The 19,439-nt window shown below is 34.6% G+C and overlaps 1 protein-coding gene across 1 annotated transcript in view; it reads left to right on the top strand.

Moving 5' to 3' along the window:
• TUSC3 (tumor suppressor candidate 3) overlaps positions 1–15,022 on the top strand; it is a 100,924-nt gene extending 85,902 nt beyond the window's left edge. Inside the window, exons 8-10 of the mRNA XM_065736120.1 lie at positions 6,318–6,392; positions 9,100–9,190; positions 14,712–15,022. Coding sequence (XP_065592192.1) covers positions 6,318–6,392; positions 9,100–9,190; positions 14,712–14,727 — 182 coding nt within the window. The 3' untranslated portion in view covers positions 14,728–15,022. The remainder of the gene's footprint in view (positions 1–6,317; positions 6,393–9,099; positions 9,191–14,711) is intronic.
• The last annotated feature ends 4,417 nt before the right edge of the window (positions 15,023–19,439 follow it).

The following is a 19,439-nucleotide window of genomic DNA, read 5'->3' as shown; positions in this document are numbered from 1 at the left end:
ATCCCCAGACAGCTATTACTAAATTGAACAATCCTTGACTGCATTCAGCTAAGGATAAACTCTGCACTGCAGAGTTAACAGTTAAAGCACTGCAGAGATCTTTAAAAGTGGAGGAAAGTACAGTACTAGCCTAGAGTCATATTGATGATGATTTATGATAAAGAATATGTGATATTCTATAAAAAATCTAAAGGTGCTTTGAGAAAGCAAAAGAAAAGGAGCATTATTTGTGCTAAAAGATTGTGTACTAGCAAAAAGATTAAATACTGAATGCAAAATTAATCTACACAAAGTTAATTTTAAATATGATCCTAAAAGGCAACACCAGTATGAATAACTAGGATGTAAATCAGGCTGTAAAACCCTGAGTTGGAGGGATTAATATTTGATTAGTGATTTAGAACAAGCTTAGTCAGATATATCTATGCTACGTTGCTGCAGTTCAGTTAAAATACATTCCAGAATCTTTATCTTCTTCTAAAGCTTTTATATAGCCTTTCCATTTTAAAGTGTCTAAGAGCATCACAAGAAGGCACGTTCCATCAGATTATATCTGGATTAAAATAACAATCTTTGTGGAAATCTCATCAACTGAAGCTGACAGTAATCAAATGAATAATAAGGGAATTTTTTCACTATAGCAGATTTTATATTACTATCTAATTGATTCTCTGTTCTGTAAAATTAATGGAAAAGCATCAAAAAAGTGAATGTTGTACTTTAGTTGACATCTAAATGGATGAAATGCACACTTACAGCTCCTTCACTCTTGTGAATTGCTAGTTTCAAGGAGTCACAGGGAACCTGAGTGCCAAAACTAGTGCAGTAATTCATAAAACTCTTGAAAAGCTAAAGCCAGAAAATCTTGGTCTGAAAGAACGTTCAGAGTTTTTACTATTACTGTCAGTATAGTAACAATTCAGACAATTAAATATATTGATGTTTGACCTGATTGTGTATAATTTATGAATAACTGATGTTTATATTCAAACAAATGATTTTTGAACTATGCTTATTTTATCAGCCTATAGTGTTATGCTTCACTGAGTTCCGACATATAAAGATTGGTATCTTAAACTCACCTCATTCCTCAGCCCTCAGGTCTTGTTGAATCATCCACTGCGATAGTTATGGTCTAATTTGGAATTGATGGCACATTGAAAAGTAGAAGTGGAACATCAGACTTGTTCATGAAATGAAGCTACAATGTCATAAAAGAAACCATGAGAGTGCTTTCATTTCAGAACTGTAATTTTTCTTGATTACTTTCTTTACCCTATCTTAAAAAAAAAACAGATTCTCAAGATGGAAATGTTACTAACACTGCATTTTCAAGAACTGCACATAGCTAAAGAGTATTTCCTGAGTAGAATGATCGGAATGCATGTTATGTTTGCATTTTTTAAATGTAAGCTGAAAGTTAAATACATTTTCAAATTGCTTAGTTAAAGAATAAATATAGTTAATGCACATGCAATATTTCTGAAACTATAGTAGGAATTTTAGAGGTTTAAATATTAGTAGAAAGAAGCTAAGACAAATAATTCTGTATGTTGGTGGGATGTGCCCTCTTCTCATAAGGGGAGAGCATATCATGTTTTACTGTTTCACTTATTATTCCTCTGGGGGGGGGAGGGATAATGCAAGTCATAGATTTTCATGTTAATCTTGGTACCCCTTCACTAAAATGTCTGGTTTTGTTTCTTCCATGCATGATAAAGTGAACGAGAAGTTTTTAAAAGTTGAGAGATAGTCTGTCCCCATTTTAATTAACAATAAACTGAACAGAGTTCAGCGAATTAACATTTTGTCCCTTAGTTATTTTTGCTTGTATATTGTTAAATATTGTTAAAGCTATAACACAAATACTTCTTAGTATGAATAATGTTGATTTAGGATTTTTACTCCTAGTGGCAATTCAGCAAAATATGAACAAGACCACTATACTTTTTTTACAAAGTTGACAAGTTTTCCCTCACATAATTTTCTCTCCTTTTGTTTCCCATTCACTAGCGATTAGGACTGAATTTGTGAAGAAAAGGTATAAATGACATAGCACATTAATAACTTACAGACAGACAGGTTTTCTTCTTTGGAGCATTCTGGATGGAATTAGTAGTAATTAAATGTTTAGTCGAAGTGTGCTAATAAAAAGTATCCAGAATTTACTTGTTATCGCTTTCATTAGATAAGGTATCTATCATCCTGGAATTTATTGATTAATCTTTTTTTTTAAAGTACTTTCAATCAAACATCTTTGTGTCTGCAGAGCTAAGTATAATACTCTGCTACTGCTAATCATTTTGTGAATAATCTTATGAATTTTGATCATCACTGTTTTTCATTATACTAAACTGCTCCTCATTTATCAAAGTATTAAAGGCCTTTTCAGAAGCACTAAGTAACTTGTCAATTTCCATGAGGATTATGTGCCATCTGGGAAAAGGGGTAGCAGAAGTTTAATAGGTAAAACTGAAATAATTCCAAATTTAAAATGAAAATATATTTAACAGGCTTTGCACTTGCCTCTGCAAAATTGCTACAAAAGGTTATGTCTACCAGAAAACATGAGCATGGGTTTAAAACATTTTCTAGCTATGGTTTACCTGAGTGCCACATTTCCATTATCTTTTCAGAGTAGTTTCATAATGCATAGTGAAAGAGATCAAGAGAAATCAGAAAACAAGTACATCTTTTCATGCTACTAAATTTTTTGAAGGTAGAAATCTGTCAAAGTAACCACTTGACAGAATTTTAAATTCTGTGTTGCTGAAGAAATGAGATACAATAAAAGATTATTTTTTGTAGTAGGACTGTTGCTTTTATTTTGTAGAATATCAAAATAATGTAAAGACATAACATATAATGCTAGGAAGAGCCCAAAATATTAATTTAAACTAAATATTCTATGGTACATAGCTAATGATTGCATTAAATATGGACTCAACTGACTGAAGTTTTGCTTCAACAACACAGATTTAAAGTAAGTGATTCACTCACTGTTAGAGTGTGAAGTTATAAAGCCAGTGTCATTGACATCAACTAAGTGAGGCTGAAAACCCAATGAGGACTGAAGTTAGAAAGCAACAACTGAAGCAAAAGCAGTGACAATGTGAAGGAAGTTGGAGGGGTAATGATGTGAGACTCCAAAAGAAAGAAAAAGGAAAGCACAGTTCAGCTGGTTACAGATCTGCTCTCAGTTGCAGAGGAGATGCTGCTTTTGTCAAATTGGTCTTCCCAGTAATAGGAAAAGTGAATTAAAAACCTTTGCTTCTTTAAAAAATTTGGAGCTCATATCTGCCAAATGGCTTTTGAGTGGGTTTTGTTCTTCATTTTGTTTTAATGTTTTGTTTTGGTTCTTTGTTTGTTGTTTCTTGTTATTCATTTAAAGTAAGAACAAAATTAGTGTTAAAAATCTAAATGAGGGATTGGTAAAAAAAAAAAAAGTTGAAAAAAAGTTCAGTGTTAGGGGCTTTTGTTGGTAGAGTTGAAATATATGTGCAATCTGGGTGGTGTTTCTTTCTGCCCTTCTTGCGACTTTTCAATTCAATTTTGATTTCTTAACTTTTGAAAGCAGAGAAATGAATTAAGTTTCATGACACTCTTACTTGTCCTGGTTATGAGTAGCACAAGAAATTTCCAGTCTCTTGTGCTCACAAATTGGAATCTAAGCAGGAAAAAATTTCAGAAGGTTATTTTTACCTTCTCTTCCAATTTGTATAATTCTGTGGATTCCATTCCTCCTCCTCTGTCTCCCAGATATTTTGGTAAAGATTTTAAAATATACTGTGATGCCTACAAGTAAGCTCCTGGGATGTTTTTGTTAATATTTTCCATATTTCTCATTTGAATCTATTAGTGAGTACTTTTCAAATTGGAATATGTATTTTACTGAATTTTGTAGCAGAATTAAGATAAAATCCATTCATGAACTCTGCATTAAAAGGTACTATGTATTATCTGTGACACTAGGCCTGATATGAACATTTAAAGAAATAATGTGTAAAGTTTTTTTTTAGCCTGTGACTCTAATGAAAACATGATTAAGCCCAAGGATGACATAAGGGAAAAGATGTTCCAAGTATCGTATTTTAAATATCCATTAATAAGATTTTCGTGTGTGTGATGAAGGAGCTATATGTGTAAAACATGACAAGTCCTAATGACCTTTCTTAAAGCATTTTCACAGATTTATAGAGCAAGTAGCTGAAGTAGGCAGGACCCTCTGGGTCCATCTGGTCCATACCCTGCGCCAACAGGGACACCCAGAGTAGGTGCCCAGAAGCATATCCAGGGAGTTTCTGAAGATCTCCGTAGAGACTCCATAGCCCCTGGGCAGCCTGTGCCTGCGCTCTGTCACCAACACAGTACAGAAATGTTTCCTGATGTTCTGTGTTCCTGATGAAACACAAGGAAACCTCTTGTGTTTCAATGTGCTCTGAGAAACAAAATTTTCATTATCTTAACCTCCAAAGTCCTTGTATAATTACCTACTATTTTATTCTTGCTTTCCTTTTATCTTTCATCTACAGTGTTCCCAGTGGTAATATAATGTCTACATCTGAAGCATTCACAGTATTACCAGCTTCATTTTGCCTTCAAGAAATTTTAGAGCTCTTCTTTCAAAGAGGAAATAATACTGATTCTGATACCTCTCTTAACATAGATTTAGTAATAAATTCCTTTGTATATTTCCTCTGACTTCTTGATGCCCTGGGGGATGAAGAAAAACAAACTATAAATAGACTTTAGAGTAGGAATCTAAGGAGATTATTCCCTAGAATTGCTGGGCTTTGGTTAGTCTTTCTCTTCCTTTTCTCTGCCACTAAGAATATTGTGTTTCTTTCTCTCTTGTAAAGTGGTCCAGCATGATGAGAAAGATGGCGAATGCCTTAATTTCAGGAGGAAATAGATCCCCAGTTTTTCACATTTTTAGACAGTGATATTTTGCAAAACTCAACTGTAAGAATTTATTCCAACAAGTGAACCCATGCCTTCTACCTTATACATGTATTGCTAATGTCTTAATTTAGGACCACAGATAGATGTCTGTGCCTGAAAACTTGTTTTAACTTACATTGCCTTGACATTGCCTGTTGGCTGATAAGAACACGTACTTCCTTTCACCTCTAGTGCTTCCTTTTTAAAATTTTGTTATTCTTCACTTGACTTTTCTCATTCTACGTGTATGAAAATCAGAACTCTCAAACCTGAACCAGGATACTGAATCTCTTATGAAGTGAGATGTTAGCATTGGCATTTCTAAGTACTTCTGTCCAAGCTCAGTTTAATTGAAATCATATAAATGAAATTTCAGGTATATTGGAGGATTTTGGTCTAATTTTGAACATTTTTAATGTAAAAAATGTTAATATTGATAACGTTAATGCTGGTATAATGTCAGAGGCTGGATATATTATTCATAACTGTAGTTACGAACTGTAGTTTAAGCATTTCATGTATTATCTGTGTAGGTAAATTGAAATATGTCTCATTCTTAAAGTTGGTAGTTAGTCTGTCATCCTACTGCCTAGCCCTGGGGAAAGTAAATCTTAAAAATCTCTCCCTTATTCAAGATTCAACTGTGTCTATTAAAGTTCACATTTTCTGAAATTGTGAGATATAGCTCACGTGACATGCTCCTGCTTCAGTGTGGCATTCATGCGTGCTTCCTCAGAGCAGATCTTAAACACAGTAAGTAGCGACCATTCTTTTTTATTAATGAAGTTTAAAATAAGGATTTAATGGTATGGTTTAAGATCTTGCTATATTGTTTTATCATTATGTAGTTGTTTGTATTTGTAACAGTAATAATTAGGCAAAAAATCTTAGAGTGACTGAGGACTTTGCCTCTGGGATGTTTCTGTGCTGCGGTATGGCACTAAAAACTGACCAAATGTCTTATCTAGAAGCAGATAAAGTAGTCCAACTGCTTCAGTTTTGATTAAAAAACTGTGGAATGGAAATGATTTCTTGTTCTTTTAGTCTTCATTTTCTAAAATCCTTTACTTCCAATATACAAAATATTGGAAAATATTGGGGAATATCTATTTGCATAACTATCAAAAAGATATATGTCCTACATAATGACTTATTGTTTAGAGCTTTATGAACCTTCTTTCCTCCTTTATGTAGTATGCTCAAAGAAAAATGTTGTTACTTATCCCCCAGGTGAATCTATTGGTATGGGAGATTGTAGTATGCAGTTTTATATAGAAATACTTTTTATCAACTTGAAAGTTTTAGTTTTTAGCTGTTCCTTTGTGGTTTTCTGAGGTATCCACACATCTACTCTTTCCTTGACAATGGTGATATAGATGCTGCTATCACCATGGGAATGGTACTCCTGAATGAAGCTGCTACCTCCAAAGGGGATGTTGGAAAGAGGAGAAGTAAGTTACTTAGTACAATTAAGAAAATGTTATCACAATTAAAAAGATACTGAGAAATTACAAATGAATATTTGATTAAGTTTTTAAAAGCTCTTCCTTACACTAATTTTTACATGTTGTGGGGTGCAGAAGAGTATAGCATAGTGCTTCAACAGATGAAACTATATTAACATGTTGTAACAGTTTAAAAAAAAGTCTTAAGCATCCCCAGTGAACTTAGAACTTGACATCTTGACATGGTATCTCTATGACATAGTAAGGCAGAGTGTGATTACTTTGGCTTTGTATTATATTGAAAGTCTGTGAGCTAAAGAACAGAAGTTTCAAAACATTTTCAAAATGAATTTAGGCATTTAAGATGCTTGTGACAACATCCAGAGTGAAAAAAATTATTGTTACACTTTGTACAATATGTCTCCAGGGGAAAGTGAAAGCACAGCAGTGCAGAATATATTCTGACATGAAATGTCTAAAGACTCCTAGCCAGAAGTGCTGGTTTAATGTTTTTTTTCTGAATTTCATTCTCATTCAGAGTATTTAGAAGATTTTTTTTGTCAGTCAGTTGCATAAGAATACAATATGAAAGCATTTTATTCAGATTTAAACTTCTTACCAAACAATCGTTGTTTTTTTTCTCACGTTAAGAAGTTGAATATATTTGAAGGATACCATCATTTCTATGCTACTTATTTGGTTCTTTTAAAATCCATTCTTTAGCATTTTTTATGTAACATGCAGCATTGCAGATAGGGCTAGCTAATAATGCTTCAGAATGGTAGGTTGAATGTTGGCTATTTGTACTAATTTGAATGTCATCTTCAGTGAGCTGTAAAGGTATAATTTGATTTTGTGTATCCTTCATGTGTCTTAACTAATACTGATTTTGAAGATGTTGACATTTGATTAATTAGCATGTGTTGTTAGATCACAGTGGGTTTTGTGAGAATGTGTGTGGTGACATTGGGCTACAGTACAAATTCAGACTTGCTTCTGCATGTGGCCTTCATTTGAATGCTTTCTGTGCACCTGGCATTGTTTATGCTTAACAATTCATTTCACCATGGTTTGAAATCATGTTTGTGACTGGCAGTCTCTGTATCATGAAGTGTGTGTGAAAGATCTGTAAAGAGCTAATTTTCTTAAAATAGCTGCAGAAATTTTAACATTTAAATTGATATGTATCAGTTTTCACATAGTCAATTTTAATGACAAACTGCATCCATTTTCAGCTTATATAGTTGTTTATTCTTTGCCCAAAGCCAGCCACTTTTGAAGCATCAATATTCCAATCAGATAGCAAAGGTTTGCCTTAATTAGAAATGGTCTAAGAAGAAAAGCTTTCAAAATCAAATAAGCTTTCTAGAACCAAAACATAACCAAACATATCTAAGTTGCTCTGAAATTGATGCCTCCTATTTATTTCCATGGAAACTACTGCAGATACAAAGAGCACCAACTATTTGAGAGAGCAGATTCTCAGATACAAAACAAATTTTCAACATGTTCAGTGCTGTTAGCTCATTAGCTGTGCATTTCAATAGTAATGAGCAAAAGCCTGTGGTGACCCACTGTTGCTGTCACCACTGCTGAAATGCATCACCCACCACCTGCTATGCTCACATCCACTATTTGGTCTCCACAGATGTTCAGCAAGCATCAGTGAATATCAGTGGATGCCTTTTTTTCCTTTTGGAGGAATTCAGTGACACACCTTTACTTCATATGCACTTCCTTGTCAGATACCATTTGGTCAGACTGCCCCTTTGCTGCTGTCACATGGCACCAAAATGTAACGGGATACTTCTGGGAGGGTTCAACCTCCATTGCTTACCACCAACATCCACCTCTGTTGTGGTCTGTTGAGAAATTACTTTCAGAGCAGCCTTTATAGATGAGATCCATCTCAGTTGTGTACATTGGACTGTAAAATGTTTCGCTTTTTTTTTTACTTGCACACAATTGAGTGAGCTGTGATGATTAAAAAGTTTTTTCACTATTACTACTGAAATATCAACTGGTGTTTCAGATTTGATTTGTTTTTGTAAGTATTTACTTTGCTAATTCATTCTTAGCCTGAAAAGGCTATAACAGCTTTGCATCTGGATGCTCTCAGAAGGTCTGTGTCATTGTGACTTATCTTCAGTATCCAAAGACATTATAATATTTCTGTTAAAGGTAATTTATCTGCTAGCCCTGGAACTTAAAACAGTGAAATGTTTTAGCCACCAGGAATTTACTAAAGCAGTTACTAAACAGCCTTTGTGGTTACTTTAGCCTTAGATGGTTGATTGGAGGCAGCATGACTCCATTAGTCCAGGGATGTTTTTCTAAACATAATTTGTGTTCCAGAAGAACAAGCAAATACCTGAAATAACATTACTTGATATGTAAAATTTTCAGGGTTATTAAATCTGTTACAAGCAGTAAGGTGTTTGCATCCAAAACCATTTGAGTTGCAAATTCCTGCTCTCTTTTCTTGAAAGTGCATTTATACTGATAAGTTATTTTTTCTTAATAACTATAAATATTATTTCCATGTCTATTTTAAATCCTGTCAGAAGATAGTTGACATCAGTAGGCAAGCAGCAATGTTTCTGCATTTCACTGTCAAAATTATATATAAATGATTGACGTAAATAATATTCTTCGTAGAGATTCCAGTTTTAAATCTTTTATATGCTAGTAAACAAAGTTATTTTCTTTCCAGTAATATGCCTGGTAGGCCTGGGTCTGGTTGTCTTTTTCTTCAGCTTCCTGCTGTCTATATTCCGTTCCAAATACCATGGCTACCCATACAGGTAATTTCTCATTAAATTCTTATCTTATATATTTTAATAATACTGTCTACATTTAAGAACAGTTTTTAGGTAACAAATCTTTAATTTTTACCACTGCAATCTGAGGGAACTGGAAAAAGGAAGAAAGGTGATCAACTGAAGCAAATCAAAAAGGGATGGAAAGCTGGTGGAGTTAGAATGACTGTTAATGCAGACCAGTTACATATGTTTGAGTGCAGATCATGGCTTATACAGTGCCCCATGAAAAATTATGCTTGAGTTTATAAAACTTTTTACATATTTCTTTCTGTGATTCAGCTGTGAGATACCTGCAGATTACCTAGATTTCAGATTTACACCTTGCTCATTTGTTACCCCTTTTTTTTTCTTTAGTAGCCTGTCAAGAACCCATATCCTTTTCTCATGATCCTGATGTTATTTTTAGATTGACATGAAAAAGGCAAGTTAGAGGAAAAAGCATGCAAGTAAGTCTTCTGTGCTATAGTAATGATGAACCACGCTACTAAGATAAAAGCAGTACAGTGATATTTCCTGAGTTGTCAAGTTTACAGAACAAAACTGAGAAATCTATCAATTTCTCTCTCCCAAAGCTTTGTTATGTAAGAAATCTAAAATATTTTTAATGAGAAAAAGTCAGTCTTCTGTTGTGCCTGCTAACTCCAAGATTAATAACTTTGCTCCATTGATTTTTGATCTTAGTTGAAACTGTGCTCTTCTTGCGTTTGCTTTTGCTACAATCTTTGCTCATTTTTAACATTTTTTTTCCTATGTACATATATATATATTTATATATATAAGTAGGCATATATGTCTATTAATATTATCAATTCTGCAGGTTCTTTTTTCAGTCACTATTTAATGAGTCATATGGGAAATGCTACATTTTTTTCTGATACTACTTAGTGTTGATTTCCATGTTTGAAAGTATAGCAGCCAGCTTTGTATTCTCAGTTACAGAGTTAAACACTTCACCTTCCAGTATGCACAGAAGATCTTTTCCTTGTTTTTACTCTGTTCTGATAAAGAAAATGGTCTGTGAACGTTCTGTAGTACAGTATTATGAGATTTCATCAGTTTGGGTTGGTAATTTGCCATCTGGAATCATGGAACCATAGAATCATGGAATAGTCTGTACAGCTTCTCAGCATCTTCTGTGGAAACTACCTCTTAGCCTTGCCTTTGACATTTCAGTTGTCTCAACCATCTTCATGACAATGTCATCCACTTTCTGCAGATGAGTTTTTTAGTTATGTGCATAGTTACAAATTCTAATGAAGTGAGTATGCAGAATAGTTAGGAAGACCAAGTATATAAACTCTCTTATTTTCTGTTTTTCCCTTTAATTACATATTCTACACTTTAATTTTAGTCATATATGTTGATACATACTTTTTTATTTCTGAATCTTAGCATCTTTCCAAGAATTTTATTGTCTCATAAATGGATCCCAGTGTAGTTATATCTTAAAAAGTGAAATATGTCTGTCTTTTTACTTTCACTGATTGTAATTTCACCTTGAAACTGTCAGTCTTTATGTGCTAGATTGGCCTCAGGCTAGTAAAACTTTTAACAATGCTAGAAATAGTGCATAGTAATGATTTATTAGAGAAAAGAAAGAATGCTTATGTTGGCATACCTAAAGGGACATTTAAAGAAAACAAATTGTTGAAGTGCTATGTATGCTATCACAAGCATTAATTTTTGTCTTACTTTTAGAAAAGCCAAATACACAGAATTTTTTGTGTATTTTTTGAACATCTAAAGATTAGGTTTTGATTCTCCCTTCCATAGAAAATTTTTTCTTGAAGGTTAGGGTTAGGCAAACATAATGTTTTAATATGCTGGTAAAATGTGCTTATACAATAAAGCTTTGTAATAGGAGAATGGATGCAAAATTGAGATCATCATAATGGATAAGTAAGCATGTGGTAAATTGCTCTCCTATATTCATTTTTGCTATGTCTGGGCTTTTTCTGCTATTACTAAACCACCTTTTTGTGCGAGCGGGATAGAAATTTTCATTTTGCTAAAACTTTTAATTGTTGCCATGAATGGTTGAATGATTATGTATTGATTTTATTTCACACTGTTGACCATTTTCCCCTTTAATAATACTTCCTGGGGCAGATTCTTTTCAGTGGTGAGGAACAATAGAAGAAGGAGCAATGGGCAGAAACTGGAATACAGAAGTTCTGTAATAACACAAGGGAAAACTTTGTTACTGTCAGAATGACACAGCACTGGAACAGGCTGCCCTGTGGAGTCTCCTCTGAAAATATTCAAGACCCATCTGTGCAACTTGCTATAGGGAGCTCTGCTCCCACCTGCTTTAGCTGTGGATTGGACTTGATCATCTCTGGAGGTCCCTTCCAACCCCTGCAATTCTGTGGTTCTGTGATAAGACAGGGAGTGCTGATATATTCAAAAGAAATATTTTTAGAATCCTTCTCACTCCAGCATTTAAACTGGATAAGTGATGTATTAAGCATCAGGTACTCAGTCATTGAGCATGTTACTACATCAACATATCTGTAACAAGGATACATGCTAACAATAGAGAGAACATTTCTAACTATAAGCCAAAAGAATTTAAGTTAGCTTTTGCATTCAGAAAAGAGATTGGAAAATTCTATGCAAACCTTACTTTAGGTTGGTGCAGTCCAAAAAATTACATGAAATATTAAGAATGAGGAAGGACAGTAAGAACAAGAGAAAATATATCAGTATACTAGCAGCATAGAGTATTACTGTGAGTAGTAGGAATAAAAACATTTGTAATACTGTTTTCTTTAAGAGAACACCAAATAAGACAGGAGTCATGTTAATGATGTTAAAAAAAAAAAAAAGGTTACCTGAGATTTTTTTGTTTGGTTTGTTTCATCTTTGGCTGAAATTTATGTAGCGGAGTTTTTTGAAATTTTTATGGTCATTTTATTATTAATGGCATTTCTTATTGTCCTCTCAGGTCTAGTTCTTACTGTTGTTTTAATACAATTTTAAATTATATGAAGAACAGAAAATTTGAAGTTTTTATGCAATTTTTTATTAAGTTGCTTGCATTATGTATCTTCTTTAAGAGTTTTTTGGCACCTGCAGTTGAGAATTTCATTACCAGATAAGCCTTTAAAGCAATTGTAATTGTGTATTACTAAAAGCATTAAGGTGTTTTATTAAATCATAAACAATAATCAGCCTTCAGAACTATGAACTAATAGAATGGAAAAAAATACATATTCTGAACACAGAAAAAGAAAGAAGCTGCAAGAAAGCACGATAAATAAAAGATGCCTTATTTTCATGAAATAAATATAGATGTTAAGTCAGACATGAAGTATTTGTTCTTTGCCTACAGTCAGAGCAACAAGAACAGACAAGGTACAGAGCTGAAGATCTCCTTGCACTTACTGTATATGCCATGTAAGAAATGTCTGCCCTCAATATAATTAAATTAGTTTCAGTAAAGAAATCTAGAATAATTGAGATTAAATACAAGTGAATAAAATAGAATAGTTATTTCTTAAAAATAGACAAAATGTAAGTAAATAGATCAGATAGTCTGCAGGCAAAATTAAAATATTAGTAAATGTGATTGCTACAAATAACTGCTCAGGTGTTCCATGTTGACTATACACCTAATTAGTTTGATTCAACTGAAGTTTACGAACTGGTAAATCTATTTCTGTTGATCACAAAGATTCACAGTCAGGTCTGAGCACTCAGCAAAATAGACTACTTCCTCCAAAACTGAGCAAATCATGATAATTCTTAAGGACAGGAGAATTAAATTACAAACTTACCATTTTCCATATTTCTTCTCTTATTGTGGCTGGACAGCAAGCAGCAAGTTCTTCAAGGATAAAAAACAAAACAAAAAAAACCCGGTCCATTGAAATGGAAAACAGCCTAGTTTCTTCTGTTCTTCTAAATCATCGAACAGCATACTGAGTTCATGAATAGCCACATACTTCCACAGTCCTCTCTGTGAGGTTTCTAGTCTTCTAAAGAACAGATCTACATTTCAGGTGTCTGGCTCCATAATACATCTTTTAAGATCAACTTACTTAAACAGATGTTGCCCAGCTTGTCCTTACAGGTTTTTCTAAAACCCCACCGTCTCCCCATCTTTTTTGGCTATTCTTTGTTTCATGATTTTTATAATGTTTTGATGTTCTGTGGTTTTTCCACCTTTGGCTTTTTCCTTCTTAGACTTTAACTTCTGCGTTACTTAAGCTGTTTTCCTTAGCTGCTAAATGTGCACTTCAGTTATGGACAAACTAAGGAACAGTAGATATGGTAGCAGCATATTTATTCAAAGTGACACTGCCATATTTATATTTTCCTACAGTTATATCTTCCAGTTTTTCATGCCTCCTGTTTCTTTCACTGTTACCTTCACGATTACCCTTTACATTGCCTATTCTTCCTGCCTCAAATTTTCCCCAGTATCTTTATTCTTAGTTCCTTCCTTCCTGTACATGGCCTTGCACATCTATCCTACAGCATTCTCTTCTCTGTTCAATGCTTTGTAATTCTCTGCTTCATGCAGTTGTTGCATTTCCTTTTCAATAATCACCCTCTAGCACCCAGCCAATTGCCATCTGTTTTGCCTTGGTTTGTATATCTTGCCTAATGAGCATGTCAACTTTTTGCTGCAGGGAACATCTTCACAGTGGTATTCTTTTAAGCTTATGACACATGCATGGCTGTTTTGTAATGAGTAGTTAATTATGCCATGAATGGAAAAAATGATGAAGTTGATACAATGTGTATACTAGAGCACACTATATATCTTTAAGGAGTCAAAAACTCTTTCATGTGAAGCTAGAGGCAGCAAAGCTATAGTAACCCATCAACTCAGTGTGTCATTATTTTGTGTTTGTAGAATTAGCTTAGTCTGTGTTTGTGCTCAACTCATTCTCTCTGCATTGCCCTTTGTAAAGTTATCTCATTTAATAAAGTCCTTGAAAAAGTTCAAATGAAATGTATGACAAGTAAAGTCTAAGGTTTTTTTAAAAAATTACTTTCAAAACAAAGTTTTGTTCCAGGGGTGAAGAAGCTTCAGTGTCATCTGAAACTCCTTAATTTATTACTACACTTAGAATGTAAGGGTTTAGAGCCTTACAGGTTCTTGTCAATCCCTCTTCTACCCTCCCTGCTAGGGGCCAGTTCTACAGTGGGAAGAAGTTTCAGATTTATTTTTATCAATCTCCCAGGAGATGTAGCTTTTACTTTAAGTAGTAAGAGCAGGTGCAGAGCTTGATTAAAGAGAACAGATGTTTGAAGTGCATTCTGCTTTTAATATGAAAATATATGTTTCATTTACTCTGGTTTTTATTTGATGACTTTCATGCTTACTTAGTAATTATCTAATGAGATATAAAAAATTAGGAGATTATTATACAAACAGTGAACGGCTTTTCAAATGAATATTTTGAACTCCTTGTTTATTCTCTTGAAATAATTGTAATGGTATATTTTACAGGCATTTTTCAGCTTTTAATCATTTTTCCTTTCTTTTCAGCTTCTTAATTAAGTGAATTCAAGAGAGATTCATTTAGAGCTGCTTACCATGAAGATAACATCAGTAACAGCCTATCTGCCTGCCACTGTTAGACGTACTCAAGATTATTTTCTTGGCTCATCTGTTTCTGTGATAATTTATATAGTATGCTAATAGAGAAACGAATACAGTTTTATGCAGTGAACGCTTAATTTATAGATATATACCATAAACATTTCATTGGGAAGTACTAAAATGTTACGTATACTCTGTGCTCAAGAATTTGAATAAACTTCATTATGATGGGCTTAAAGCTTCTATATTAATTTTAGTACAAGAATCCAAAACGTTTTGCAGGTTTTAAATCTGAAGTTCATTAAATGGTTCTAAGATGCGTTTTAGAGTATGATCAAATAATTGTTCCCGCTAACGTTTAGAGAAATACCATGGTGGGAGGTATAACAACTGTGTGCATCTTGCCACCACTTTGCTTTGAAACTGTAAGCTTAGGGAATAATAGGATTCATCACACGAGTTTATGTGGTTGCACAGTGTACAGTCATGCTAACACAGTGCCATGAAGGATTTCCGCCAAAACACTATAATCTTTGGTAGCTGCAATGATCCTAAAGATAGTACCACCTCATATTTCATAGCTAACAGAAGAACAAGGATCAAATCTTAGAAAAGTCACTTCTCTACCGGTTCACATACCTTTGTATATGCCTACATACTAAGTTTAGTGTAGCTCAGGAAACAAGAATTGCAGAACGTCCCTATACTTACAGTTTTTCCAAGTTCCAGTTCACTTTCACTGGCATTCCAGGAAATCAGATTGGAAATTCCTTCACATATTATATATGAATGCCTCTGAAGGCAAGGATGAGTTTCACAAAACTCACTTCACCAAATGCTGTAGTTATTAGTTTTCTGGAAATTACAGGACCTGGACAGGCTGGATAGTTGATGAAGAGGAACCTCATGAGTTCAACAAGGGCAAGTGCAGATTCCTACATCTGGGGAGGATTAACTGTGTGCATCAGTACACATTACAGGATGATCTGCCAGAAATAAACTCTGTAAAGACGGATTAAGGTGTTCTGGTGGCCATAATCCAGCAGTGCATCCTTGTGGCAGGGTGGCCAATGGTATCTTGGAGTGCATTAAAAAAGAGCTTGGTTGGCAGGTAGAGGGAGGGTCTCCTTTTTCTCTATTTTGCCTCAGTGAGACCACATATGGAGTACTGTGTCCAGTTCTGGGCTCCTACAACTCTGGGAGGTATGTTAAGAACAGGGAAACCTCTTAAAATGAAAAGGACAGGGTTAAAGTGCCAGCGTGAAACTGTTGCAAAGATGTAGAGCAATATTTAAAAGTAGAAACTGGGTAAAAATTGACAAACTCCAAAACCTGGTTTATAGCTGGAAGCAAGAAAACAAGATACATCCTTTTCAGAGGAGCACTGAATGCTAGCTAGAAAGGTACATCATAATGCATAGGGAAGGCAAATTAGACTGCCCACAGTACCACATATCAAAGTACTTTGTATCAATTTAAGATAGTGGAAGAATTAAAATGTTTGGTATCAAACCACAGCCCTAGAATAACACCTCAGAGACCTAGTGGGAAAATTGTATGCACGTATACGTGTATATATACACACACACATATATATCAGTATGACACTGTTGACAGGCTACTACTAACTTCAAAACAGCATAGCACATGTGGGTGAAAGTGTCACTGCACATGAAGTATGACTTAAGATACAACAGCATAGAGGTAATAAGAAATTTAATTCTTTCTTTAAAAATAATCCTGTAATAATAAAGTTAATTCTTAAGAAGAAAACTGTGATACTGACCTCTGATCAAGGTGATGATAGCAATCAGGAAGTGAGAAGAGAAACTGCAGTGTTCAGGTAGTGGTAGTGAGAGATTTGATGTGATTAAGTTTTTCAGTGGTATACAACAACTTCCTGGAACAAAGAATAGATCTCACAATTAATAATCCAGTCAAGAGCAGCAGCTTGCTCAGTGCATGGATACCTGCACAAGAAGGATTCATGGGGGAATAACTTGGTAAAAGAAAGAACAATAAAATGGGTTTTGTATTGTTGCAAGAGTGGACAGTTAGAGCAAAATATGAGAATCAGTTTCAAAAAAAGGAGCATTAAAGGCAGGTAATTAGAATACATAGTGGAACAATCCAAACAGCAAGACACCAACAGGCAGCCTGGAGACTGTTAAATATTCTATTGGACATCTAGGTAAAACGTGCAACAACTCAAAGAGAAGTAAAAGAGACATGTAGATCAAGTTACAAAAGCATCTTAGGGAGTTCTGTGTTTAAATGCTGGCAAGGGGAACAGAAACAGTCAGAACATCACAAGTCAACTGTAAGCATAAGATGATGCTCAGGTTGGTAGCACCAAATTATTAAAACGAAAAAAGCAGGGAAGCAGGCAGGGAACTGATAAGAGGGCTGATGATCAAGGTTTGAGAAGAGGATACCCACTGGTAAGGCTGTGACATAGAGGCTGAATTCTCTGTATCAGATAGGTCAGAGGAGCTAGATCACCTTCATTCAAGCACCTTCTGTCTATCAGCTTTAAATAAATAAGCTAGATGCTGTTTATTGAAGAGCTCTGAGAGAAATCAAATGTGAGGCTGCCAAACTACTGACCAAGGTGCCTTCACCCATCTTTAAGATTGTCACTGTGTCAGAGGACTGACAGATTAGCTGCATAGCTCTCCCCTATAAAAATGAATCTAAAAGGAAACCTCAGTGTTGCAAACCTGTGAATAATTTCCAGCCCTGACAGGATGGTCAAATCTGTAAAAAAGAGTAAGTTAGTTTACTGATGGTAAAGATTAAAATGATCAGCTGAGATTTGTGGGGCTTCTTACAGATTCACAAAGCTTCTACAGCGCTAGAATCATATTAGAGAAGGATGTGGATAAAAATCCTTAAGCAAGGCTTTAATAAATAACCTAATCTGGATTGGAAATGCCCTTTTCATGAGTTGAAAACCAATTAAAGGATACCAAGTAGAAGATAGGGCATTCAATACTCACATTTCTTGACAGAAAAAGCAAAGGATTGGTGCTGAGATCACATTAATTCATCAACAAATGGCACATGCAGCATAGCCTTCCAACTCATAGATTTGGATATTCTAGTGCTGTGTTGATAGGGTAAAAACTCAAAAAACCTCTCAAAGCTCAGTGACTGGACAAAAAGGTGACAAATGAGCATTGACACATACACAAGAAAGTGAGTCTTATCTATTCAGGTAACTCAGGAAAGGCACCAATCTCACAAATGCTGTGAGAAAAAAAAAATACAAAATTTAGCAGAAAGCAAATACCCAGAACACGTTTAGACCTCAATAACAGCACTTATGAGAACACACACAAGTAGATTTTAAAATGTATGCAGAAAACTGTCATTATTCCTCCTGTGAGGGCATCAAAATTTTTTGGGATCCTCTAGTGCTAAAACAACATTTTATGCAGTGGTATTTCTTGTAAGAATTAATTTTTCTTTCTGTTATACTCAGAAGGAGCCTCCTGTCGTAGATCACAGGTAATCATTTTTAGCACTATGAATTTACCACCTTAACTATGTCATTCATGGTAGTCTGGGGACTGGTTGTGGTTTGATTTAAAGAACAAACTACAGCAGTGAGAAACAACACAGCTGTACTATGGGCAATAAAAACTGCACTTCTACACACAGCAGGCAGTATGGATTCCTTCATTTCTTATGCTTGCTCTGCTGCATGCTACTTGGCACATATGCTCACTCTCAACCCCCTGGGTTTAACTGCTTTCCTCTGGACCTTGTGAAGCAGTTTCAAAAACATTTGCTCCGTTTTCTTACATTTTTGTGTGCCAGCAGCTTCTCCCTTCTGTCATTTTTCTGTATTACAGGCTTTCACGTTTTTACATGGCTCAAACTGAATTCTGAGAAAATACTTCATACGTTTGTTTTGTTATCCTTGGATACTATAACTAGATGTTGATATAACTGGAATAATTGTTAAAGGGACTATTTAAATGCAAATGTAAGACATATAAATCTGAAGGTGTAGAAAGGTGTGCAGTATCTTTCAAAGTACTGAGATTCTAAATGAGCAGAAGTGTGGTACTTTAAAGCTTGAGGGCATTTTACACTAGTTCACATTTGTGGCAGTAGACACCTAGAAACATGTTACAAAACAAAATCCGTACTTGAGGACTGAAAGAAAGATTTATAGTGGCAAAGCCAAGCAACTGAAGTCTCAAAGTGAAAATATTCACCAATCTATTTCCAATCAATTCAGGTCCAGCTCTTCAGAACAGCCCAATAAAACTCTGTCAACAGTTGTGTGACATCATTAAGGCTTGGTGCCCCGTTAAAGATCAAGAGCACACCTCCATATGGATGCAGGGTTTCCCTCTCCTATAATAATTTCAACCCTACATCCATCTGTCCCCCACTAGATAGACATGGTGTTATGAAAGATACAAGATATAGATAAAATAAGTAAACAAAACAAAATCTTTTTCCTTATGCACTGCAGTAAGTTTGTGATGTGGAAAGAAGCATCCTTCCATATTTTCACAGAAGGTTTGTATTATGTGTTAGCACAGATCCATGCCTTTTTTTTTTTTTTTTTTTTTTTTAAGATTAGTAACTTCCATATTTACTGTTTTATATATTGGTCCCTAAAACCACTTGGATTACATGCATACATTTATCTAGTTT

The sequence above is a fragment of the Cyrtonyx montezumae genome, unplaced genomic scaffold (genome assembly GCF_038088225.1).
Source record: "Cyrtonyx montezumae isolate F1298 unplaced genomic scaffold, pur_monq_1.0 scaffold_2, whole genome shotgun sequence".
In the NCBI taxonomy this organism is placed as follows: Eukaryota; Metazoa; Chordata; class Aves; order Galliformes; family Odontophoridae; genus Cyrtonyx; species Cyrtonyx montezumae.
This window is presented reverse-complemented; position numbering and strand designations above follow the sequence as displayed.